The sequence below is a fragment of the Mus musculus genome, chromosome 7 (assembly GCF_000001635.26).
Source record: "Mus musculus strain C57BL/6J chromosome 7, GRCm38.p6 C57BL/6J".
Classification (NCBI taxonomy): domain Eukaryota; kingdom Metazoa; phylum Chordata; class Mammalia; order Rodentia; family Muridae; genus Mus; species Mus musculus.
Genome location: NC_000073.6, coordinates 40,903,343 through 40,931,013, shown reverse-complemented (window position 1 = coordinate 40,931,013; position 27,671 = coordinate 40,903,343). Strand labels below are relative to the sequence as shown.

Below are 27,671 nucleotides of genomic sequence, written 5' to 3'. Positions count from 1 at the left end.
CATCATACTGGAGGAGAGTGCTTCAGTGAGCCTTGTATCAGCAACCAAGTATCTTTAATTAACCTGCTCTTCCAGTGAGTGTTGTGGGCCCACCTGCCATTAGATGATAGAAAATGTAGTCACACCACATACTTGGTCAGAGGAGAAAGAAAGCATTTGCTGAGCAATGATGACAACCATACATATTGGAAACCTAGGTTAAGCCGGACACAGTGTCTCACACCTATACTCCCCGAATTTAGGAGACTGAGGAGGCAAAGGAGGCTTATAAATTCAGAAATGCCCTGTGCTATGCAGAAATTTCAGGTAAGCCTAGGTTATTGCATACAACCTCATTAAAGAAAAACATGGCATTTAGCCAATTATTTAACCATTATTTAACCAATCCAAAACTGAAACAAAACTCCCAAAATAAACAATATGTATAAAAGTCTGGCTATATTTTAAACAAACCACAATCCTGGGTATTTAATGGAGTTGTCATGAAATGAAAAATAACTAGCTACCGGGGCCTAATTGTATCTCTGAGACATACAACTTATCCCCAACTCATATCTCAGAGGGTAGAAGACATCTGTAGGTGCAAGGTAAGAGAGTGCAAGAGATTAGCCATCTTTCCAGACTCCCTTTTTGAGGATCAGTAAACCTAGGACCAGTACAGGGTGGTCCATAAGCTCACAGTAGGTAAGTGCACAGCAGATCTACTGAAGGCAAGAGGCGAAGTCTGCCTCTTGACTCATACCATGGCTCTGTCTCTCACCGTACTCATTCTTGCCTCTAGGAAGCCCACTCTCCCTTGACAGGCTGGGCAGGTATTCTCATCTGCTCTCCGTGGCCCAGCCAGGTGTCCCGAGATGCCTTTCTTCCATGCCAGGGGCCCAACAGATGCTGTCTGAGAAGAGAAGGCCACAGTGTCTGGCTCCAGCAGGCACTGAAGCTTGACAGTCAGTCATACATGGCTGTAGAAAGTCTATTTAAAAGGTTTTCTTTTTAATACAACTATTGTTCAGCAATATACAATACAGTTTATAAACAACTGTATATCCTTGTTTCCAATTTTTATTTAAAAATAAATATTATTGACAGTGAATTTTAATTATGATGTTTCTTTTTAATCAAAATGTCTCCAAAGAAATAATTTAATAAAAAAAGAAAAATCCCCCAAAGAAAATGTAAATTCAAAGAAAAATTTTCTAAACACAATAATCTCCTAAAAATATTTTACTTTGTCAGAAAGGCTTTGACCCAACATTTTTTACATACTATCCTCAAGGGACTTGCTCAAGAGTTCGTGCAAAATGAAGATTCAGAGGGAATGTGGAGGAAAGAAAAATACATTGCCGTGAAGAACTTGGCGCCCCATGCACACCGCACGGCCTGCACCCCATCCTATTTGGAAAATTGATGCATTATTTTAAGTCTTCTAGATCTGTGTTACTTCCCCAAAAATATGATTTATTTATTTTTGCATGGACTTCTTCATGCTTCCCTCAGTCCCTGTGTCCATGTGGCAAGGTGTCCTCCCAGGGTGCCTGCTGAGGTTTGACGGCTGTCAGTGGCCCAGAAGTGGGTGCAGGAACTTATGTAGTGCTAACAAGAGCAGAGACAGCAGAGGATCGGCACTGTAGCCTGGGCCGGTACCTGCAAGTGAAGAAAAAAAAAAGACAGTCAGCTTGAATCCTGAGAACCTGGAGCCCTGAGGCAGTCCAGGACAGAGGGAGGCTTTCCTGGGCTTCTGAAAACACAGTAGCCAGCTAGCAAGAGGCTGCCGGTGACTGTTTCAGGTTAAAGGATGGAACAATTGTTGTCAAACTTAAGTGCCTTTGCCCTGAGGCAGAAGTGCTAAATCAACTGTAGTTTAAAGGTCCAAGTCACTGCCTTATTTTACTAAAGAACCTGCTTCTTTTGTCCCCAGCATAATTGTTCAACATATCCTTGACACAAAGGCTCACCTCCCCTACTTCCTCCATGAAGAAGCCACATCTAAACACAGTTCCAGCCTCCATGTCTCCTCCCCAACCTCCTTGACTAAATGGCCCGGCTCAGCATTCACACACAAGTCCTTTTCTTAAATGGTTTGATGTTTCTGTGTGTGAGCCTTCCTTCCATAACGTCCTGTCAAGCCACTCCTTCAGGCATGGCACTCAGGATTCACAGCCTGGAATGAGTTAATACTCAAGATTCTATAAATATGGCACCATGTCCACTCCTTTCTTCAAAACCTAGACCTTCCTCTGTGCAAACGCTCCATGCTTGTCTTCAACATTTCTCCTCTAGGCCACTGCTCAGCTCCTCACCGCTTCTCAAAGTGTCCAGATGTTGCAAAGGCTTCACTCTGTAGCCAGGGAAAGCCCATCCAAGAGCCCCTGGCTCCAGAGCTGCAAAATGTGCTGCTTCTCTTGGGAATTTCTGCTCTTCTCCCCTGGTGCTGTGAGAAACCACTGCCAGATGGGATGCTGGAAAACATCACTGCTGACTGCTCTCCTATACATTTCCCCTGGTCTTTCAGCCATCTGGGCTGCAACCCTGCACCCTAGAGGGTTTTGGGAGGCTCTTCCACTGGACAACTCCAGATATACAGATGGTGTAGAGGCTTTTCAAAGATGCCTTCTTGGCTGCTGCCAGAGCAGCTGGGCCCACTTGTCTCCATGAGGTTAGAAGAGGGGCTTCCTCAGCAAGGCTGGGTCTGAATGTGTAGTAATAGTGTCAATCTTAGTAATGTAAAAGTACACAGAAAAATTGTAATAAAAACTGCATGGTACTGGTATAGTGACAGACAGGGCGATTAAAGGAATAGAATTGAAGACCTGGAAATGAACCCACACACCTATGGTCACTTGATCTTTGACAAAGGAGCTAAATCCATCCAGTGGAAAAAAGACAGCATTTTCAACAAATGGTGATAGCTAAACTGGTGGTTATTGTGTAGAAGAATGTGAATTGATCCATTCTTATCTCCTTGTACAAAGCTCAAGCCTAAGTGGATCAAGGAACTCCATATAAAACCAAAAACACTAAAACTTAGAGGAGAAAGTGGGGGAAAGCCTCAAAGATATGGGCACAGGGGGGAAATTCCTAAGCAGAACACCAATGGCTTGTGTTGTAAGATCAAGAATCCACAAATGGGACTTCATAAAATTGCAAAGCTTCTGTAAAGCAAAGGACACTGCCAATAAGACAAAAAGGCCACCAACAGATTGGGAAAAAATCTTTACCAATCCTAAATCCGATAGGGGACTAATATTCTATATATATATATGTATATATATATATATATATATCACAAGAAGTTAGACTCCAGAAAAGCAAATAACCCTATTAAAAATTGGGGTTCAGAGCTAAACAAAGCATTCTTAACTGAGGAATACTGAATTGCTGAGAAGCACCTGAAAAAATGTTCAACATCCTTAATCATCGGGGAAATGCAAACCAAAACAACCCTGAGATTCCACCTCACACCAATCAGAATGGCTAAGATCAAAAATTCATGTGACAGCAGATGCTGGCAAGGATGTGGTGAAAGAGGAACACTCCTCCATTGCTGGTGGGATTGCAGTCTAGTACAACAACTGTGAAAATCAGTTTGACAGTTCCTCAGAAAATTGGACATAGTACTACCGGAAGATCCAGCAATACCACTCCTGGTCATATACTCAGAAGATGTTCCAACTTGTAATAAGGATACATGTTCCACTATGTTCATAGCAGCCTTATTTATAATAGCTAGAAGTTGGAAAGAACCCAGATGTCCCTCAACAGAGGAATGGATACGGAAAATGTGGTACATTTACACAATGGAGTACAACTCAGCCATTAAAAACAATGAATTTATGAAATTCTTAGGCAAATGGATGGATCTGGGGGATATCATCCTGAGTGAGGTAACCCAATCACAAAAGAACACATATGATATGTACTCACTGATAAGTGGATATTAGTTCAGAAACTTAGAATACCCAAGCAATTTGCATAACACATGAAACTCAAGAAGGAAGACCAAAGTGTGGGTACTTTGCTCCTTCTTAGAATGGGGTACAAAATACCCATGGAAGGAGTTACAAAGTTTGGAGCTGAGACTGAAGGAATGACCATCCAGAGACTTCCCCACCTGGGGATACAAATCATAAACTATCACCAAACCTAGACACTATTGCATATGCAAACAAGATTTTGCTGACAGGATCCTGATATAGCTGTCTCCTGTAAGGCTATGCCGGTGCTTGTGGCATACCGAAGTGGATGCTCACAGTCATCTATTGGATGGAACACAGGGTCCCCAATGAAGGAGCTAGAGAAAGTACCCAAGGAGCTGAAGGGGTCTGCAGCTCTATAGGAGGAACAACAATATGAACTAAACAGTACCCCCAGAGCTCATATCTCTAGCTGGACATGTAGCAGAGGATGGCCTAGTTGGCTATCAGTGGGAGGAGAGGCTCTTGGTATTGAGAAGATCATATGCCCCAGTACAGAGAAATGCCAGGACCAGAAAGTGGGAGTGGGTGTGTTGGGGAGCAGGGGGCGGGGTGGGGGAGGTATAGGGGATTTTCAGAGAGGAAACTAGGAAAGGGGATAGCATTTGAAATGTAAATGAAGAAAATATCTAATTAAAAAGAATAACATCGGAGAAAAAACATGTAAAAGTACTACCAATCTTTTCCTTTCTTTTCAGTTCTTGATATTAGGGGTTTTTTTTGAGAAATTAATATATGGGAATTACATTTATAACATTTTCACCCTTCCCTTCTCCCCTCTAACTCCTCCACCATAGCCAAACCAGCTATATAAAATTTATGTCTTCCCTAACTATTACTATCCATTTCTGCATGTGGTGTGTGTGTGTGTGTGTGTGTGTGTGTGTGTGTGTGTGTGTGTGTGTGTGTTGATTTTGTGTTGCTCATATGTGTATGTATTTAATGGGACTGGATAGCTATTAAGGGGCTCATCCCAGGAAAGGAATGCTTTCTCTTCATACATTGCCTATATCCCTTCATTGAAGGGTGAGACTTTATGAGTTCCCCCCATCTCTGTTAGTATGTCAACTGGTCTTGCTATTGTGCAGGTCTTGTTTAGGCAGCCATATTGTTGAGATTTCATAGGTATAATTCCTTGTTCTACATGTAAGACACAATCTCATAGCATGCATCCTGGTCCTCTGGTCTTAGATGTTCCCTGAGCCTTGGATCATAGGGAGGAAGGAGGTAGTGGAGGAAGAGGAGGAGGAGGAGGAGATGACATTTGTTCATTTAGTTACCATCCAAAATTATCATTTCATCCTAACTTTCTCCATACATGTTCTTCATCAGACTTTGCTTCAATACAGCCCCACTCAGTCACCAGTACTACTGGTCTCCTTTCTAAATAGTGTTCCTTCTATTTTCATAACAAAGGGATACAGAGAGAGAAAGAGAAAGGGGGATGATGAGGGGAGGAACTTAAAGCCTAGAAAGACAGAATACTTGTTTTTCTGAGTCTGCCTTATTTTGCTTAACAAAGTGGTTACCAGTTCTATCTACTTTCTGGAAAATATCATAATTTCATCTGAATAAAATCCTAATCTGTACATATAATGCCATTTTCTTTACCCAGTCATCTCCGGAGCACTTAGGCTGATTCTGTACCTTGATGGTTGTGGCTAGAGCGGTAGTAAACATGGATATGTGAGGGTGGTAAGCTGGCCACCAGGTGCATACCTAGGCATTATATAATTGGATCCTGCATTATATAATTGGATCCAAAACATTTCCCGTACTCACTGGTCCATCTTGCTCTTCCTGTAACTGTGTGTCATAGAACTCATGCCCCATGCAAGGAGCTGAACAGATTCCAGTTAGAAGCTCCATAACTCCAGCTGCCCATATATAGACTGCCATTGGCTCACACTATGGAGTGAAGAGACGAATTCACAAAATTCGTTTTTGAGTTCTGTTCAGATGAGATTGTGGTCATAAGTTTGTTCTTGGAGTTGGTTCTCTCCTTCTACCTTTACATGGTTCTGGGAATTGAACTCAGGCCACCAGACTTTCAAGCATGCTTAGCCATCTTGCTAGCCTTAAAATGTTATGTTTATTTATTTATGTGGGGATCAAATCCAGGGCCCTGTACATTTAAATAAGTGCTGTCTCTTTGAGATACAGGCCTAGATCCTGCTGTTTGTTTGCTTGTTTGTAGACAAGGCCTCATGTTGTAGGTGTGACAACATAGGAATTTACACAGCTACATGATTTGTCTGGGCCTATCAGGGCATTTCCTCACTTGGTCTCTGCTGGGCTCATCTAAGCAGTTGGTGCCAATTCCATTGGTTAGTCTAGAGGGACCTCATCTAGGACATCCCATGACCCTCATCCTTCAGCAGGGTGACTCAGGCTTAGACAGCTCATTCTGAAAGTTCACATCCCATGATACCCCACTAACTACAACAGGACTTGTGGGGGAAGGGAGGACACTATCATAGGATGTGCATGCTGGAGACTGGGAAGCCTTTTAGTGACCATTTCTGTAGCCTATTTCTATGGTGTTGCTTAATCTAGATCCCAGTTTAGTGACGCCAGCCCCATACATACTAATTTTCTGGCATATGCTACAAGACCCAGAGAGATGAAGAGGGGTGTCTAGGATTACACAAGCAGTTAGCAGCAGGAATAGGCTTTGGAACCCAATTGCAGCCTCCAAGCAGATATCCAAATTGGATGCCCCACAGACATTGATTTCTACTTTTCATAGGCTACATCTTAGACAACTACCATGTGATCCTCCAGTCTCTGGTGCTTCCACTTCTGGCTCAGCACAGAGTAGAAAGCTGCTTTTTGCCTAATGTAGATTGAACTCAGGCCTTTGTAAATATTATGGACCACTGAGCTATGTTTTTTTTTATCTGCAAATTTTTAATCTTGAGCAAGCAAAATTGTAATAGTGACTGTGACAGTTAAGGAGCACTTGGCGGAAAGTTTAAATCTCTTTTCCTCTCCTGTGCCCACAGTTCCACCCAGCCAGCCATCCCCTGCCTGGCTCGCATTCCCATTGGCTACTTCTTTGGCCACTGTAGACATTGATGGTTTGAAATTCTGTATACAACTGCACCAGCTTTTAGGCACCACTCATGTTTGTTTCTGTCACCCCTAGGGTTTGCAAGAATGTAAAGGTCAATATCTAGATATTGGAAAGTTTGCAGGATGCCTGGGATCCCAAGCTCTATACACCCAAGAAGTACCCCTGTCCCTTATAGTTCTATTCTAATCCATGTGCCAGAGAGCCCCTGGATTCCATCCAGACCCCTAGCCATCCATCAACTCACTCATCACCACATCTGTCTTCCTAGCAGTGTGTGACATGAGAAGGTACAAAGGAGGATGACAGTCCTTGGAGCAATCAATGCAGTGTAATTTTCTCTGTCAGTGATGACCAGAGGTTGAGTGGACAGACTGTGGGAGGGCAGAATGGAAACTGTCTGGAAAATTATGGTCTGAAGTCTAGCATATCTGGATGGAGTTCTTTCCTTGAACTTCTCATCTGGGGTCAGGGCAGTGCACAGAAATAGAAGCTCTGGTGACACTGGTCACAGAAAGAGGTCATGTTCTTCAATGGAGAATTCCTGTTGTGATGTTTAGCACTGGGCTACAGGTCTACTCTGTATGTGGGGCCTGAGTCTCTACCTCCTAGACTTCCAGATGCAGCCAAAACTGTTCACTGCTTTCTGAACTGGTAAGTGCAACTCTGCTTGACCTTGTAGAGCACAAGTACACAATGCTGGATAGATGTGTTTGGCTCAGCTGGGATGGGCTCACTAATCTCCTTTCTGACACTCGTAGGCGACTGAATAGAGACTGAATAGATAGGTGGTAAGCTGAACTGATTGGATGCTAACAGCCTCTCATCTATTTCTTCCCTTTCAGAGGAGAACAAGGAATAGTGCTGGAGTACACATAAGTATATGAGTCATAATAAAGCTGGAAACTTGGGCAGCCTGGAAGGTGAGGAAAGCCCTGGGAAGCAGTCTGGCTGATTCATCTTCACCTCAAACCAAGCACTGCTGCCTTGATTTTTCGTTGTTGTTGTTGTTTTTTTTCAAGACAGGGTTTCTCTGTGTAGTCCTGGCTATCCTGGAACTCACTCTGTAAACCAGGCTGGCCTCGAACTCAGAAATCCACCTGCCTCTGCCTCCCAAGTGCTGGGATTAAAGGCGTGCACCACCACACCTGGCTTGATTGTTCTTAATGAAACTGAACTGTCTTTAGCTCAAGATGAAGGTAAAAAAAATTAATGTTTATCATTTAGGAAGTGAGAAGGAAAATAGATACTCTGGAATCATTTAAAAGAGACTCTGAATCAAGTGGAGTGGCACATAATCTCAACACTTAGGCAGAAGGATTAAACGTTTCGTCAGCCTGGATTACATACTGAGACCTGACACCACGTTTGTGTAAGAGGAGGAAAATGAAGGAGGAAGGTAGAGAGGAAAAGGAAGTAGGGAAACAGAGGACGAATGGGAAGTGCAGATAATAAATATAATAATGAAGAAAACCAGAAAGAATACAATGAATATGGGTGGATGTGCTCGCATGTATATACTCTCTCTCTCTCTCTCTCTCTCTCACTCTCTCACACACACACATGCACACATGCACACATGCACACATCTCAATCTAAGCATCCTTTGTCTGGAAAATTCCTCATTTCTATTTATCCAGCAACAGAAGATTTCTAAAGCCCTGTCAGAAAAGTGTACAGAATAGTTGAAGCCATTTAATATCTTGATAAAGGAAAGGAGGAGGCTGTGTCGGAGCTTCCTCTTGATTCTTGCTTTGCTCTCTGTGTAGAATCCAATCCTGTGAATGAAGCTCCCCTGGTGGTCTACAGTTGTGATCTGAGGTCTCCCCATCACGGAATGAAAGCTTTGTTCCCAGGTACCAGTGACATTTTATGAGGTCTTGGAAACATTTTAGGCAGGACCTAGTTGGAGGGAGTCAGGTCACTTGTAGTGTGTCTTGTGCTCTCCCTGCCCATGATGAGATGAATAGTTTCACCCTATCATAGGCCCCCACCATAATGCTGTGCCTCATTGTAGGCCCCAAGCAATAGAGCCAGGGACAGAAGCCTTGGAAATGGAACAAAATAAAAGGTTTTTTGTTTTTTGTTTTTTTAAGTTGTTCATGTTGGCTATTTTGCCACAGTGACACAAGTCCAACTAACAGGGAACCTTGTGAGGTTGGCATTGGTACCCACATGTGAGCCTGGGGCATCTGGTCTGGGGCATCTGGAGGGCTGAGGAACCTCTCCACCCAACCAGCCTATCTAATGATTCAGCAGGCTGAGAGCTGTGGCAGGGCTGGGGAAGGCTGACCTGCTCAGCAGCTCGCACACATACAGCACTTGGCTAGGGGCTTTTCAGAGTTGTTCGAAAACTGCACTTTTTCTTTCTTTCTTTTTTTTTTTCCAGGCCTGAGAAGTATAAGTAGAGTTATGATATTTTTAGGTCAGCAAGCTGATTCTGGCTCGGGTGGCCTGAGTGGGCTGAAGCTCATTTTGCAGGCTGGAACTGCAGGCTTTGACTATTTGTGCCTCCCTCTGCAGAGCTCTGCAGAATGTGCACACATACAGTGCAGGCAGCGGGAGAGCTGGTCCAAAGGTTGGTACCACTCCATCTTTCATATGCAGTCATTCTAGCCTTGAACCTGGCTGTGATTTCAGGCGGAACCCTGGAGGGTATATTTGCAGCTGCGCCCTGCCCCCTTCTACTGAGCATACTAGGCCACTAAAAGCTGCTATGCACTTTGGGAGGTTCTAACCTGTCTTTTGAACAAAGATTTCTTGGCTAGAAAACTTAGGGACCCACGCCAAGTATGCTAGATGAGGGTCCTTACTCGCTCACATTCAATTGTATTGCTTTCTTCTTTTGTAGCCTCTGTGGATGAAACAAAAGCCTAGCCCTTGAACTTGAACCTCCATTCAAGGCTAAAGCGAGCCCTCCTTTTCTAAGACCTGCTCTGAAGACCCTGCCATACCAGCTGCACTTGTGCTCTCTGTGAGAGCAGCAGACCAACACCTCCTCCTCTAAAGGAGAGCCAAGAAAGTATGGCAGCATCCTGGCCAAGGTCAATGTCACGTTTCATCCCCTCTCTACATATCATCCAGAAGCCTAGACTGCTACTAAGGCAACCTGTCACTTCAGGGGATTGGCCTTCATTCTTCATCACAATCTCTTACACCCCCAATTCCTGCCTCTCTGGCCTATTTTCTTCAGAGCCTATTGACAAAGTGAAGCCCATGGCCACATGAGGGTGGAACCTGGTTTGTAGAGGGGTAGAAACCAAAGTCCTTAGAGTCTTCAACAGAAAGTAAATTCTAATCTGACATGAAAATTAGGAGACGCATATTATTAGCATACAAATTTTGGAAATGCCCGGGCACCTGCACCCCTGATCCCACTTTTCCATTGAGGCTGGACGACCTTCTCAGCAGGAATATTCAAGTCTTTGACCTCATGACCATCAGCCTGGGCCCAGATGAGCTGCAAGCCACCACCCTTGCCTCTGAGCATGGGTTCCTGTATACCATTTCTCAGTCACATACATCCTCACACCCTGCCATTTGTTAATGTCCAAGTTCACAGAGTCTGAGCCAGCTCTGGCTCAGAACCCAGAAGGAGTCTGGCTTGGATCCTACTAGGTCTGTGCCCAGCTGTGCAGTGGGCAGGTGCAGGCCCCTTCTCTGACATGGGGCTGACCCTCCTGGCAAGCCCAGTTCTCAGTTCCCCTGATGGACTCTGCGTGAGTCCAGCTTGCTGCTGAGTGGGAAGATGGCACCATGCAAAGCTGCCTCCCCTTTTGACATTTTAATTAAAGCCTCTTCATGGATATTTATCCAAAGGGAGCCTGTGAGGAATAATTGAGCGCTGAGGGAGTTTGTTTGGGTAGAATTCATTTCTGTTATAAAATTAATATGTGCTGGTAAATGGGGCAAAAACTAGAAGCAACTAACTAATACTGTTGTGTTTTAAAGGAAGTAGATATCTCTTAGGAAAAATCCTGCCATGGGATCTGGGGACATAGACTGTAGTTGAGATGTGGGCCTGTGCCCTTTGCTGGTGGCTTTCTGCCTACTCATCCTACCCAGGCCCATGAGGCTTCCTGCTTCAGTCAACTCCTCTAGTCCCCCACCCTACTCAGTGGAAGGAGGCTACCTGCTTCTAGAGAATTTGAGTCACTTTTTATTACTGTGACAAAATACCTCACTAAATCAGCTCACAGGAGGAAGGATTTCTTTGGCTGGTGCTTTCAGAGGTGTCAGTCCATGGTCCACTGGCTTACTGCTTTGAGGCTGTGAGGAGGCAGAACATGACGGCAGAAGGGCACAATGGGGGCATGCCTCTCACCGCATGGAAGCCAGAAACAAAGAGCAGAGAACAAGGGTGCTGGGTGAAATATATCCTTAATGCCACACCCTCAGTGGCTGACTCCCTCTTGGTGCCATGATCTTCCTCTTCCTAACAAATCATTTCAGCTATGAATCCAGCAATGGCTGACTCCAGCCATGGAGGTGGTGGTGCAGTTGGACTGGTAGAGTTGGAAGAGTTGGACTATGGCACAGTCATCTCTCAACAATGCCACCATCTGGGGACTAATCTTTCAATTCATGAACCTTTTTATACATTACCCAAACTTATCATAGGTGAGTAAAACACACACAGTAAAACCATGGGGTTGAGTCATTTCTCTGCTGCAGCTTAATGGTGGCCTTGGGTTTCTAAAACATTTTCCTCACTTCATTGCCACCAATGCCCAAATTGCTTCATGCATATACTTGGAGAAGGCATCCTATGGTGCAGAGCCCTGGACAGATCCCCACTACAGAGGAAAGGACCGCCACCTCAGTGTCACCATGAGAACCTCTCTTGACCATCCCGATAGTACCACACATCCAGCCATGTATGCTGGTCCATTGTCTTTGCCAGCCCTCAAAATGAACCTGTAGAATTAACCAGTGCCTCTGCTTCTCTTGGACTGATCCATCCTTTATGTCTTGACTGCATGTTGCCTCTGCCAGGGAGTCAGCCTCAATCACTAAGGCACAGTAAGCCAGGCACTAACATCTCTACTTAATCCTTCTACATCAGCCTTCTGAGTATTAGGATTATAGATGTGTACAACGCCCCACCCTAAGTGTACTTGACACACAGTCCAACAGACAGACAGACAGACACACAAATTTTAGACTGGAAAAACGAGATCTGGTGAAAAGAATTAACTTGCCTGAAGTTCAATATTTCCAGATAAATTATAGATCACACAGTTAACTGAGGTTTCAGATAAACAGTGGGCAGTGTCCAGTGCCAGGCTACTCCAAATACTTCATGGGCTATACTTACATCAAGGTACACTAGCTGTCTGCTGGAGACCCAAGTTTAATGAAAAGTCCCCTGTCTCTGTCTGATACAGATAAAGACCACCCGGGCTGTGTACCTTCTCTCCACACAGTAGACTACAGCCACCACCTATGCCTCTCCTAGACCAAAGAAGAGAAAGTCATTTTTTCCCCACTAGTCACAGTTGGAACCCAGCCCAACTTCCAAAGCAAGAACTGGGAGGAGTTTTCTTCTGAATTCTAACATATTTTCATTGTTTTCTTGTTGTTTCATGTTAATTGTACAGAATACTGCGTTCCATTTAACATTTTCTGCATTGCTGGGGTTGGAGCCTAGTACTCTACCACTAAGCCACACTATAGACCCTCACTAGGGGATTCCAGGCAGGTATCTTAATGTACCTTGTAGCATTGAACCATATCCCAGCCCCTCTCTGATGTATCCTAGGCAAGTGCTTCACCACTGAGCCACCTCTTAGTCCCTCACTGGGGGATTCTAGGCAGGGGCTCTACCACTGAGTCACACCTTAGCCCCTTACTGGGGATTCTAGGCAGCTGCTCTACCACTGAGCCACACATAGCCCCTCACTAGTGCATTCTAGGCGAGTGCTCTACCATTAAACTAAACTTCCAGCCCCTGGCTAGTGATTCAAGGCAGGAGCACTAGCACTGAACCACACTCCCCAGCCCCTCACTGGGGCTTCTAGGTAGGTGCTGTATCCATTAAACCCCACCCCAGCCCCTCTTTCACTGGTGGAGTCTATCACTGAGCCAATCATTCTGGCTGCATTGTGACATTTTCACACTTTCGTATAACACTTTCTTGAATGACCAACTCAGTTGGTGGGTCTTTGCCAGACTATTTATTTCAAAATGGTCACGTTCTTCATAGCCAGGTGGCTATGGGCAGTGGCTCAGCAGCTCAGCAGCTGAGTGTGTGGGGGCTGCCTTTCTGTGTAGGGGCCAGTCCTCATCTGGGGAGATCCTACACCCTATCTGTTTTGGTTTGATAATCTTTGGGGCCATACAATGCTAATAGGCACCCAAATCATTCTTAGTGCTTAGAAATTTACCCTACCCTTTGAGAGAATTCTCTCCTTTGACCCGCTCACAGTGACCTTAGTAAGAGGAACCCTCCTTTTTTTTTCCTTTTATGGGTAAGTTCTAGAGTCAGTTAGTGACTTACCTAACATTACAGAGCATGCCAGTAGAGGGTTATGGCAAGTGGCTTCCTGGTATCTGTGAATTCTAGGCTCTCTAGCCGGCTAGAACTTCTTCTGAACCGTCTCCAGACCGTTTTTCACCTGCCCCTTCCTTCCTTTGAGTGGATCAAAGCATCTCCATAAGGATGCTAGCTAGGTGGACTCATTAATTGTCAGATCACCCTTTATACTCCAGGTCTTTGGAGTATACCAGCCTTCCCCTGCTGAGCCCACAAGAAGATTCCCAAATATCTCTGCCTCTGTTGGACATTGTCACTCTACTGCCCCCTTGCACAGCTTTTCACAGCATCAAGTCTCATCTGGGCACAGCCTCATTCTAGTTCCATCCTCCGTGCCCCCCACTAACCTGTCTCCTCCCTCCCAAGAGTTCCTTTCTAATATCAGGTTAGAGACTCGCCTTGTCCCAGGGCCTCTAGAACAGATTCCGTTTCCTCTAGGCTGCATGTGGGCTGCTGTGGGTGTGTTTACTTTCTGACACCCATGTCTTCTGCCAAAGGGTGAGCCAGAGAGAGGGGAGGCTATGACTCAGCTTCATGTCTCCCTGTCTCTTTGCACACTGCCTGCAGTGTGAGATGCAGTGTTTGAAAGGCTGATGGTTAAACACTCTCATTCTCCCCAGATGCCCACTGTGCAGAGTGGCTGGATGCTCCATACACAGCCTCCACCTGGGGCTAAGAACCAGTCCTAGATCCTCAGGGAGCCAGGCTCAATAACCTGACCTGAATATGGATCTGAATAGGACTCAGATCCATCTCTCATGCACATTTTCTCAGACTCATTTCAACCTTTTCTTCCACTTGTTTCTTTCTTAATGTGTCCTATCATGCAACATGTATTTTTATAAGCTCTTCCATGTCCCTTCAATAGAATGTAGTGCATTGATGTGTGCAATATATTTGTAGGCTTTGTCTATTTCATAATATATATAAATTATATATAATTATAATTTGTACACACATTTTTAAAAGTGATTTGTGCCATATCAGTTGTATTTAAGTATATTTAAGTGGTAGAATTTTTATTCTCAAACTAATTACTAAATGAAGCCAAAATACAACCAGCAGAAGATTGGCAAGAGACTGATGCATCGCAGTGGTAGAGCACCTGCCTAGAATCCACCAGTGAGAGGCTAGCAGTGTAGTTCAGTGGCACAATGCTTACCCCAAATGTAGGCTCTTGATCCCCAGCACTACAATAAATAAACATGCAAACCTAAATATACTTATTAAAAATAAACTAACGGAAGCTGGCAGTGCACAGCAGTCCATAGGGCTTCAGGGAACACGATTTGGAAACACTTGCTCTAGGTGACCTGAATCTACTTCCCAATGTGAAATGTGCACATGTGGATTCTGGCGTGCTTATGTGCTAATTACCCTGACTACAGAATAGAGCTGAGGTGATGGAGAAGAATGTCTAACCCTCCCTGAAGCCCATTTCCATTCAAGCTGTCTGGTGTTCTTTTCTCCTGTTTCAGGGTCCTTTAGTCAGACGATCCAAGGGTCAGGCACAAAATGAGTAGTCTCTCAATGCTTGCTCATTTCAGGCTGCTAAGCAAACAGCAGAGGTCCTTGTCCCAGCCTCCCTACACTTCACCATAGAGCCAGGCCTGACAATCACCTCACATGCAATCTCAGGGTAGAGAGAGCCATGTGACCAGAACAATCAGCCTTACCAGGCCTGTCTTCCTATTTACAACTCCCATCTCGCTTCTGCTTCAGGGACACCTGAATGCTGTTTCTCACAGAGGACTTTACCTTTAGAATGTAATTTGGTCAAAATGGTTAATGCATTTTAATTGCAGAGGGATAGTGCTTGAAAAATTGTATAACATGTGTTCATTAAATAAAACCAGTGCCAAGGAACGGCCCAGAATGTGTCAAGCATTAAAATATGACTCTAGAACAGAACACATCATGAACTATGCCCTTGTGTATTTTCTTGTTACATTAAGCTTTAAAGCAAATACAGTTCATCCATTCACCTAGAGACTAGACATAGGTCTGCGGAGACAAACCTACAGTATCGTTTGATGATCATCAAGAAGTATAGGGCCACACTGTGTTCCCCAGATAACTTAGTATCCAGTCACTGGAGGGTACACGACACCTGTACCAGAAAGCTGGTGGTGACCTGTGGGCTGGCTGTGCCTCAGCTCTACCTTCTGTATCCAGTGGTTCAGAGGTGGGCACAGAACATAGAGTGGAATAACATTCTGATCACATCACTGCCTGGGATATTTCTTTCTATGGCATCTTTCCTGGTATGTGTGCCAGAAATTCTACACCTAGGCATGATGGCATGCCCCAAACCAGGTATCGAGCAAGGTTCACCTGGTCCCCACTCACCCATCTTCCCATCCATCTTTTATCCTTTTGTCTAGCCCCTTTCAACCAGCCACACACCCATTCCCACATCCCTCTTCCCATCTACCCAGCAGCTACTTTTTCCATCCATTTTCAACCCACTCATCCATCCTTGTGGAGACAACCACATCCTCTTTCTGGATCTGAAATACTTCTTCCCCCAAGGATCAGAAAGGCTTGGTCTTCAACTGGTGAATCTATTCATGGAGAGGTAACTGGATCATGAGGGATCTGATCTAATCACTGATGACTCCATTGATGGATTCCTAAGTTGATGGTATTATTGAGAGTGTATGAACATCTTTGGAGGTGAGGCCTGGTTGGAGTTAAGGTACTGGAGGATTGTTTGGGGGACTATATATTATGCAGGCCTAGTTCTTTATTTCCTCCTTGCTTCCTGGCTGACACGAGGTGAGCAGCTGTGCTCTAACATTTGCTCCCACCACAGTGCTCCGTCTCGCTTTGGATCCACAGTATCTTGTAAAACCATGAGCCCAAAATGAAGATTCCTTTATTTAAATTGCATGTGTTTGGTATTTTGTCGTGGTGAGTAACAATATAAATCCTCTCTCTACTCATCCATAAATCTCTTCCATGTTTTACTGCTTACTAATTTTTCTGTCTAGTCCTGATACACTTAACCACTCATCCATTCATTTTTCCATCCATGTATCAATCCATCCACCCACCCATCTGTACACACACACACACACACACACACACACACACAAACACACACACACACAGTCTTCTCACCTACCCACATAATCATCCCTTCCCACCCATTGCATCGTCCTATCCATCATTTCATCCACTCATGACCATATTATCTCATGTCCACCCAGTTATATACCCTTCCCCTTGGCTTACCTGCCATCTGCCTGCTTTTCCATCTACTCCACCTCTCTGCAGACATCCATCTACCTATTGCTCTGACTATCCTACACACTGTCTTCTCTTGGCACTGTTTTCTCTGAGCTGCATAGCCTATCTGTCTCCGCACTGGCTGGATCCACCATCTCCAAAGGATCCTGCCTTCTTCCACTCTGTTTTCTCTGACCCCATGCCCTTCAGAGGAAACAAAAACAAAAACAAACCAACTCTGAAATCGTACAGGTTGATCTTATTTAACCAGTGAACTCTGACTTCTCACTTTTCTTGCAGAGCCAAATAACCCTTTTTAAGGCCTTTGAATTTCCTGGCAAAAGGACATCTGCACATTGTATCCTTCTTCCTGGAAGTCACTACTCTCTTTCTTTATCCTGTCAACTTAAAAACAGTTTGTTTTTTCCTTGATAAGAAGAAATCTCAGAGAGTCAGTCTATGGGTTTGGTGTCTCCTTTATCCCTAGCATTTGGAAGTGTTATGCTTCTTGTCTTATTTGCAGTAATTACCAGAACATATCATGGCATGAGACCAGTTTTAATCTATACAACACTGCCAGCATACACCATTCACGGCTAATCTGTAATTCCAAGCCATAAAATAGCTCCTCTTCACCAGCAGTGGCACCCTGTATCCAGCAATGACCAGATGTCTGATGGAGCCCTCAGTCCTCTACCCACACAATCTCATCATAGCTCACAGTGGCCTTGTGTAGATCTCCTAGCCCCATTCCAAGTACTTCTTCTACATCCAACTGACCACAAGCAAATGTCAAGACAGTTGTCACAGGTTCAGTGCTTCCAGAGTGGAATGTGATCACAGTACACCTCTAAGATCTCCATTTGTAACTGATGTCATAAATGTCAAGTTCAGTAATTTTCAAATATGTCAGCTCTGACATAGAAAGCAGAGAAAAGCAGAGTTGTTTTGATTAGAGAAGGACGTGTTACTAGAGTGTTCTGGGTGTGTCTTCTTGTTCCTTCTCAATCTTCCTATAAGGTCCCCGAGGCACTCCTTGTGTTCCTTACAAGGATCCCTTAATCTCTCAGAACTGATCCCTTCTTCTCTCACTTTCCTGCCCTTGCCTGAGTTTCACTGTGTAGCATCCTCTGGCCTTTAATCCCATATCCCTTTGCCTCCCCAGTGCTGGGATTCGAGGCACAAACCAACACTATGTCTTGTAAATATTCTTCAATCCAAAAATTACCAGTCAAAGCCAAACACGGTGGCTCACATCTATTTCCTCAGCACCAAGGAGGACGAGGCAGAAGGATAATGAATTCAAAGCCTGCCTATGCTCATAGTAAGGATAATTAGTTCAAGGTCTGGCTATGCTCATAGTAAGACCCGGGCTCAGACTATCACATCCCCTAAACAAGAAACAAAATCCTACTATTCTGCACTCCCCTCATCTTACAGGTGTGAAGTTGGAGGGCAAAGGGGAATGGAGCTGGCCAGGCCACACAGTGATGATGATGAGGCTCAGCCTATCCTATCCTATCCTATCCTATCCTATCCTATCCTATCCTATACTATTTGCCTTCTAAGCCACTGTTTTGCCCATTAAGAGACCTCATTTTCTTGGAGGTCCGGGTTCCATGATATCAAAGAACCATGATATACGGGAATAAGAAGGGGTGCATGCCCTTTCTGTTCATATCCAGGCTATATACACTCCACATTTACTCAAGACTCTCAATAGCTTACTATGGTCTTACTATGAGCTACTAAGCTTAGTAGCTGCTGACTCGTATCCTAATGGTTTGGTCTTTTTGGACAAGCTTGGAGCGAGTTTTAAATGGCTAAAGAAACATCTAGGCTGCAAAAGAGGCAGGGAAGACTTAGAGGATGCTGGAGTGGGATGGGATGGCGTGAAGATGAGGACTAGCAGGATCAGGGTCTGATGCTCTCCTTCCCCTTGTCCTTTCCCTCTCCTCTCTCTGAGGGTCTGATGCTCTCCTTCCCTTGTCCTTTCCCTCTCCTCTCTCTGGGCTCTAGTGTCTCTACAATGAGTTTCTGGGGGGTACAGACTGTCCTCTAACTCGAGTGTTCTCCCTCTCCTTTATACTTTTGTGGTTATCTTAAACTTCTCAGTGCTTGGTCAGGTATCCTGTCCAAATCATCTTTGAATTTCCAAAGAAAGTCTAGTGGTAACTTCAAACACAACAGGCATTACTGGTGTATTTGAAAGGAGAATTCTTGTGTAGAAAAGTAGTTGAACTTCCCTCTGGCCTGGCTTACAGAGCCCTTCCAGGCATCATTTTCAGTTACTCCCCCTTGAGTGTCTTCAGAGGGCAGCAGAGCAGGAGCCACTATCCCTACACTGCAGATGACAAAGAGCGGGTAACTTGCAGCAGTCAGCTCACTGCACTCCCTCAGCCCTTTCTAGGACCGAGAACCCTCATCTCTGCATCTCTGAGGGCCTCTACCTTTAACTGTGCCCCTGAAGATCAAGCCTTGCTCCCAACATTCTTAGCTGCCAAGGGTCTTCCTAATGGTTTTTCTTTGATATGGCATTAGCTTCATAAAGTTTACCTGGTGTATAGGAGGGGAAGGAAATTCATTAGGTAAGTCTCACATTGGGGTTCCTTTCAAGATTGTTGGTGTTCTAGACACTTACTGCCATTGTCATACAAACTTAAGATGACAAAAGCCAGCATCTCCTAGTGTTTCCTATGTGCTGGACTTTGTGCTCTGTAAACATCCCCTGTTAGCTGATCTTCACTGCTGACTTGGAGTGCATTTGGAAGTTTCTTGGAGACTGGTGATTCTAACTTCTGCGTGGTCTGTGAGAGCACCATTGAAACCGGATTAATTAGGGGAAGAAGATCATCAGAATTGTGGATGTTCTTAAGATCTCCATAAGATGCACAAAGACTGATAGCTGAGCACAAGAATCCCCCTTTGCTCTCCTTTCCCACCGACCATAAAGAACTGCATTGGTTATTTTTCTATGGCCATGCTCAAACACCATAACCGAAGCAACTTAGAGAAGAGTTTATTGGGGCTTATGGTTCTGGAGGGTTATGGTCCATGATGGCAAACTGGAGGCAGCAAGGCAGCAGCATGCAGATGCTGAGATCAGAAGCTGAGAGTCCATATCCCAATCCAGGAGCAGGAGTCAGACAGTAAACTAAGACTGGACCATGGCTTTGGAACCACTCCGTGGCAAGCACCCACTCGCAGTGACACACTTCCTCCAGCAAGGCCACACCCCCCAGACCTACCTAAAAAGCACAACCAACTGGGGATCAAGTAATTATTGAGCCTATGGGGCTATTCTCATTCAAACCACCACATGAAACAGAGCCTCTGAAAAGGAGCCAAAAATCAATCCTTGCTTTTTTCTGTCAGGTGTTTTGGTCATCTAGTTGTGAAAATTAACAGATAACTTCCCCTGATGCATTCAGCTGCCATCCAGCCTAGGAAGGGTCTGGTTCTATATAGAGGATAACAGAAAAGAAACCTGCTCATGGCAACGATGAAGTCATGATTCCAGCCCACAAAGGTATACATACCAGGAGGAAACTGTTGCTTATCAAAGGCAAATTGTATACAGTGACTCTGGGTGCTTGGCAAGGCTCCAAGGCCCCAAAATAGAATTTGTTGTCATTCAAACCTGTGTTGTCCGCAGAAGAGCTAGCTAAATAGTGGGAATGATTAAAATGTCAGGGGAACCAATAAAGTGCATGTGGTGGTGGCTGCCACTCCCTCCCGAGCTCTCCTAGCATTTATTGGGTGTGTGCTTTGAGTCACCCACAAGGACAAGATGGGTAGCATTGGCAGCATGCATGCTCGAAGTCTTTCCCCTGCCCTCCTTCATTAACAGCATGGGGTGGGCAGTTTGATTCTACTAAGACATGTCCTGTTACCGATCAGCCTTCAAAGACTCCCGAATAGTCAGAACATTGTGACAGTCCTCTGGCTGTATGACTGACTACTTCTGGGATAGGTGGAGAAGGACCCTTGAGCACAGAGCAGGGAGGAGCTTCTGAAATGTCCACTTCTGCTTCCATTATGGTTTGATGTGAAATGTCCTTAACATGCTTATCAACTGGTGACACTATCCAGAGCTTGAGGAATGGAACCCATGGAGTGGAGGCATGGCTGGAGGTGGTGGCCCAGTGAGAGCAAGCCTTGGATTTTTAGATAGCCCAGCCCTACTTCCCACCAGCTCTCTCTCCTTCCTTATGGGTACTGTGTAACAATCCACTGCCACCACAAACAGAGCCCCCAGCTGCCACACCTTCCCTGTCATGACTGACAACCCTCTAAAACTCTCAACACAAATGCTGCTTTCTTCCTTTAAGATGCTTCTGTTGAGTAATTTGGTATGGTGATGAGAACAGTCTTTGACACAGCTTCTTATTTTGAACAGACACCCAACAGAAAGTCCACTAGCAGAACAGCAAAGCCAGCCAATTTTAGCCTGTCTAAAGTAACTCTGAGGATTCATCCCAGATGGTGATAATGACAACAGAAAATTTCATTTCAAAGATTAGTCTCCATCTGAGCATATTATTGTTGGGGACAGGTCTATGTCCAAGGGGCCATTGCATGAATGGCATGGGGTGGCTCCAGCCTTACACCTCAACAAGTTACTGAGGGCTTTCCCATTGCCAAGTTCCCCCCTCAGTCTGCCCCATCACTTAGTGCTCCACATCAGCCAAACCCTAACCTTGGAGGAGCCAAAGGGGGTGATCCACACTGGTATTTACATGCTCCTCTTCCCTTAAACTATGAAAGCCATCAGACTCATTTCCCAGGAAGCATCACTCTGAGGAAGGTCTTCCCTAAGGAATAGATAGGAATAGGGAGGAAGTACAGAATTGTCCCGTCCTCAGCTTCTCTGTAGCCATTACACAAGACAAAGTGAGACTTCTCTTACTTCTCTAGAGGAGTTTGTAAGAGGTGCATGGGAAATATCATCAGAGCACTAGGAAATAAAACAGTTAATACTGCCGCCAACACCGCCACCGCCACCACCACCACCTAGTGCTGCAAAAATATCTTAAAGCCTTGCTATCATCCCCACAAAGCTCCAGGCTTTAGATCATAAGCAAGGCCTCGCCACTGTCCGAATGGAGCAGGACTAATCAATATCATATTACAGAAGCACTTGACCTCATTTATCCCTGCGGATGCTTAGGGAATCCTTAACATTCAGAGCTTTAAAAATGTGCTCCCGGTGTGTTTAATGAGAGGCTCCTTAGTGGTTTGGCTCCTGGTGACATTTAGAAAGTCTGGTGCTTGGCTCTTCTCGTGGGGGCTGCCATTACTGTGGATGAAAGAGTCTGGGCTCCAGCAACAAAATGGGGAAGGAGCTGTGTTCTTGGGGATGAAGGAAGACAGTAAGAATTATCGAGAATTGCTGCTCACAGTAGAGGTGACAGTGGTAGGCACACATGCTCAGTAAAAGGGAGATACAACTGAATAATCATTACACTGCAGGAGCAGCTTGCTGTTCTTGGGAATCTCTAATGCCAAGAGAGAAAGGCTGGGCTGTGAGCTGACTGGCTACTTATGTGTGGATGTGAAGGACAAAACCATTCCATTTCGTGCAGCCTTCATAGTCCATCACAGGGATCCAGGCATGGAGCTATGGGGGAATCTAGGACATGTCAAGGCATCACCTAAGCTGAGAGGACACCATCCCTAACTGACTCAAGCCTGGACACAGTCTGCCTACAGGAAGCCTCTCCTGATTGTGTTAACAGTCCATGGCTGCCATTTCTGTTCCCCACTCAAGGGAAATATAAGGTTGGGCTGGGTGGAATCCCAGAGACTGAGAGAAAGAGAGTCTCCTATCACTGATAAGACAAGACTTCACCAGTCTTTGGGGATATGTAGATGTCTCTTGCCCACTGTGAGCCTCCACAACTTCTTTCACAGTCCTTTCATTTTTTCCCCTTGGGATGTTCAGTGGGACCCTCCCTCTTCTGAGGACATCCCTTTGCCAGGCTTATTTCCTCCTTCCTGAAGTGAGGTCTTTATACCACATCAGAGCTTTAGGGATGAGCAGATGATTGACAGCAATGGCCTATGAGTCCCCCTGAGGCTAGGCTTTCTAGCTTTGCTCTTGTGGCTGGGTTATCAGCCTGGCACCACTGTATCAGCTCTGTCATCTACCCAGGGCACAGGTTGAGTCACAGAGAGTGTTTTCACCTCATCCTCAGCCCCTTTTGGTTATGGTTTATGGTTGCCATGGCAACACCCAAGGATTTCCCCACCCCTCCTCCCAGTAGCTCCCAGCAGAAACAGCCTCTTCAACACCAAACACCACAGTAACGCCATGGCCTTGGCTGTTGCCTAACCAGTAACTGAAATAGTGGGAGCAGCTAGTTCTCTGCTTCTAGTTACACCCAGCAGGGGGTGTGGTGTTTTCCTTGGAACTGAAGTTCTAAGGATAGTTTGACCCCAAGATCCCTACAGAAGGGAACCTTGTGCCAAAATGAGTCTTTCTGTTTGCAAACTATTTTCTTTTTGTGAGACTGGGCTGAGTTCCATGTGCCTTCCCTTCATTAGAAGTGTTTGGAAGATACTCTGTCTCCCCCAACCTTCAGTGGCAACTAGCAACAAAGTGTTCATGACAATGGATCAGCGTTCACATGAGTAATCAGGTTGCCTTACACAGTGAGAGACACAGCCTTCTCTGTCTGCTCTGCTTTGCTAATCCAAGCCATGATTAATAAAACATGAAACATGAGTCAAAGAAAAAAGTTAAACAAACTTTTAGTGCAAATACTTCTATGGTCGTGCTGAGCACAGATGGGTGAGAAAAGGTTTTCTTTCTGGGCTGAGGAGTAGGAAAGGGGGCAACGGTTTGAGCAAGCTGCCCTGTTATTCCTTCCTGACAGTGCTGAAGTAGCTCACTTCACAAGAACCGGCAACTGAAAGTCTTTTAGGATTAACTGCCTATGGGACCATATGGAGGTGGCTTGGGCCACTCTTGAGGTTGCTGATCTGAAAAGGCTAGTGTGTGCTCCAAGGCTGGGGTAACCCTTCCATTGCTCCTGGGTGCTCCATTTGCCCTTCTTCATTGTGCTCTAAGCCCTGTGGCTGACCTCTCTGAACAGCTTCCCCAGATGTTCTTGGCATTGGCTTTCAAAGGGGGTTGGCTAATAGGAGACCATATGAGGAACATGTAAGAGGGGCATCAAGTCTTTGCTGGGTCATGGCAAGTCAAATGATTCCCTCCATTGAGACTCTGGCACCACAGATTTGACCTGAGAACCTTGTCCTCCGGCTATTCTGGCTTTTGCCAATCTTATCCCTCCCTTGTTCTGCATTCCACGGACACTAGCACCTCCTGTTGCTGCTGGCCCTGGAGACTTGCAATCTTCCTCTGTTGGCTGGCCTAACCCTGCCTCTACCCTCATAAATACTGTATTTCAAAGCCCAGCAGTGACTCTGCTTGACTGTGCCATCTGCTCCACCAGCATCCTGATTGAGAAACACTACAAACATGTCTGCTCGTTATCCAAGAGCAATGGGCCACTCTGGCTTAGAACTGTGCACTGGGAAGGAGCCCAAAACATGCTGTAATCCCTTGCCATTAGAGGCTCTGAGATAGTCCTGAGCTTGCAGCCTCCCTGAGGAATTCATAAGACCCAGCTGGCAGTGAACTCAGGAAAGTCTTGCAGAAAGGTTAATACCCATCCTGCAAACAGTCTGAAGATTTCAACCTTCCCTCCTTGGTATCAAAGCTGTTAGATGTGGCTGCAGAGTAGAGATCACATGTCCCACTTCTCTAGGCTCAGAGTGGGATACCCAGGTAGCCACAACTAAGTGGCTCTCCAAGGACTTTCACAGAGAGGCTTCAGGGATGGGGTCAATGCTAGGCTTGAAAATCCATCTGGTCGCATTTCCTTTTCAAGGGGGGGCTTGAGAGAAATCAGGGCTTTGTGTGAGATATGCTGCTTCTTGGGCTGTATAGGGGCTGGCAAATGTTACTGTGTGATTAAAAAAAATATCAAGAACCACTATATCCCATGCAATGGGACAGCACTGTCTGCCTTCAGGTACCCCAGCTGCCTGTGCTTTCCAAATGGCAGTGAACACTACTGTCCCACACAGGAAAGACAAACAGAAATTCCAACCTTGCTGCCATCCTGACCTCCATGACCCTGAGACTGGCAGGCATTCAAGAACCCCATTTGCTGCGACAACTCTGATGGCTGCGCTGTAAGAGTTCTGATGCCAGGACCCTATATCTCTTAAGATGTAATACATCACCCCACTCCGGGAGGGAATCTGTTATGGGGTAAAAATTCCTGGAGTGTCTTTACTTGCTCGTCCAACTCCAATGGTGGCTAGCACAGAGACTGGAGGTTTTATTAGCCATGCTTAGTTCTCAAGCACCCTGACACTAGCCAAATGAGCTCATGTCCTTAGTTTCATTATAATGTCATGGGTGTGGCCACATTCATTCTCAGGAATGTCTGGTACATGGTACTCCTTGGTCAAAGCCTCCAATAAACCCCAGTAGTACCACTCATCTATCTCTTAAGGCCCCTCCACAGCTTGCTCTCTCTCCAGTTGCCAGTTTGCTCATTTTCTCCTCTTTTCCCCTCCATCCTGAACAGCTAAGACTACGGTGATTATGATGACCATCTACGCACAAATCTTCCTATGCTAAGCTCTCTCGCTATGTGCTCCACCATGTTGGTCTGTCTCACTGTAGTCCAGAAGCAATGAAGTGTCTGAACTGCAGTGTCTGAAACGGTGAGCCAAGTTGTTTCTTACATCGTTCCATTTGCAGCAGTAATGGAAACGTCAGACTAGCCCACTGTCCATTTTACAGAGATGCTAAACCACTTACCTAAAGTCACACACAAATTTTCAGAGGGCAAAGATATAACTCTTATCTGGGCTTTCAGATTATCTGTTTTGCCACTGCTCTGGGGAACATTCCAGAGGTCTACTCCAATCTGCCACATATACTTATTTCCTACTTTCCAAGAGGAAGGGGCAGAAGGGTCTTTTCTCTAATCAGAAGCAATTAAGCTAATCACAACATGAGTCAATAAACATTTTCCTAATATACGCACTGTGTGCTACTTAGAGACAGTTCCTTCAAAATGTATGCCCTCTTCCACTGCAGAAAGACAAAGCTGGAAAGCAGTTGTCAAGATGTCTGGTATATTTTCCCCAAACTCCTGCATCTATGTGGGACCACATGGTGGTCACTGGATGAAGGCACATGTGATGTCTGCCACTTCTAGGCCTGGACCTTAGAAATCCACCTTGCCATTCCTGAGTGACTTTTCTCAGAGAAAATGCACTACAGAATGCTTTAAGTGACACCGTCTTCAGTTTCTCCAAATGTTAGAGACAGTCATTCTAAATGCATAGGAAATAAGTGAACTCACTGTGCTTTATGCATACCTTATAGCCTTAGGGTTCCATTCTCTCTTAGAACTGGGTCAAAAAGGGCATTTCTATATCTCTTTCCTAATATACTGACATATTTGCTTGCCAGAGACTTGTAGATCCACTTGTTGGAGCTATTACAAGCCATCAACCAGAGTCTCTGAATGACTGTATGAACAGAGCTATGAGGCTCCCACCCCAGGACAAGATGCGGTGCAAACAAGAGTATAAATTTGGAACATATTGAGCTACTGACATTTTGTCTTTTTCTTGTGGCACCTAACATTATCTTAAATTAATACAAAATGGCATAAAGTTCCATGTTAGGCAGGAGATCTTGGGTTTGTTTGGAGCTGACCCATCTTTCTCATGGATTGGCTGGGGTGGGGTAGGATGGGGTTGGAGTGGTGTCTTGTAGGTCCATGGAACTAAGAGGGACAAAAACGTCCCAAACCACACAGGATGGAGGCACAATTAAGTTTCTTAGGGGAGAGACACACAGTAGATTCCCACAGGGGAGAAACAGAGCAAGCTACTGTGACAGGGTGGAGGGTGGAGACAGGAGGAAGGGAGGGAGGGAGGAAGGGAGGGAGGGAGGGAGGGACGGAGGGAGGGAGGGAGGGACTCCCATGGAAGAGATATAGTGCAGTTTCTTAAGTAAGGGAAGGAGACCTAGCACCAGCTCTCCTGAGGGAGACAGGCAAAGAAATCTCCCAAAGAGGGGAGGAGACAGTGCTGTACTCCCACAGCAGGGAGTAACTAAGGCAGCAACTAGGCTAAACTGATGGTCAGAATGGACCAGCTACTTCCAAAGGTTCAAAGGTTTAAGGATCAGAAAGAGGATAGGATACATAATGATGTGAGGCCTGTCATCTTGAACTCAGTGAGGACCGTCCAGGAGCCTGTATCCGTAGCTAGCAGCCGTTGATACACTTTGAGAACAGCCAAGCTGGGTGTACGACAGCATGCCCTATCCCATCGGTACCATGTGTCTCCCCTAGACTTTCATGTTGTAATCCAAGTAGAGATTTCTTTCATGGGGAATGTGCATTATACAATACTGAGTAGGGGGTTCCAGGCAGGGGGTGAATTATTTAAAATCAGATACTAGGAGTGAGCACTGAAGATAGTGTTCCTCTGAGTTGGATTGAAGAGGGGAGCCATGTTGAGAGAAGGGCTATTTGGCACAGAAGTTTCTGCTTTTTCTGGGCCTCCTGAAACCCTCATTACTGCTATGTTAACACCCCCAGGGTCTTGTTACCAGAGCAGCAGCTCACTTTTCTGGTCTTCTATTCTGACAACCCCTCACCTCAACTCTTTGCATCCCTAGTCCTAGGAAAACGGGTATCAGCCTCCTTGTGCCTTCATAAGTGTGATACAGGGCTCCATTCCCTCTGGAACCATGGAGAACTGGAACTCTGATGTGCATACAAAATTTACAGCTTGTGTAAAGCCACACCTAGAAGCC

The 27,671-nt window shown here is 45.3% G+C and overlaps 1 protein-coding gene across 7 annotated transcripts in view; it reads right to left on the bottom strand.

Annotated features, from left to right (window-relative positions):
- Positions 1-969: 969 nt before the first annotated feature.
- Vstm2b (V-set and transmembrane domain containing 2B) overlaps positions 970-27,671 on the bottom strand; it is a 32,034-nt gene continuing 5,332 nt past the window's right edge. For 4 of the 7 annotated variants that reach the window (XM_030242843.1, XM_006541033.3, XM_030242844.1 and 1 more), the window contains one exon: positions 1,042-1,641. In XM_030242843.1, coding sequence (XP_030098703.1) covers positions 1,553-1,641 — 89 coding nt within the window. In that variant the 3' untranslated portion in view covers positions 1,042-1,552. Of the gene's footprint in view, positions 1,642-27,671 lie in introns of all 7 variants that reach the window. The other 3 variants (XM_006541031.4, XM_030242842.1, NM_021387.3) reach the window with 2 other exon arrangements.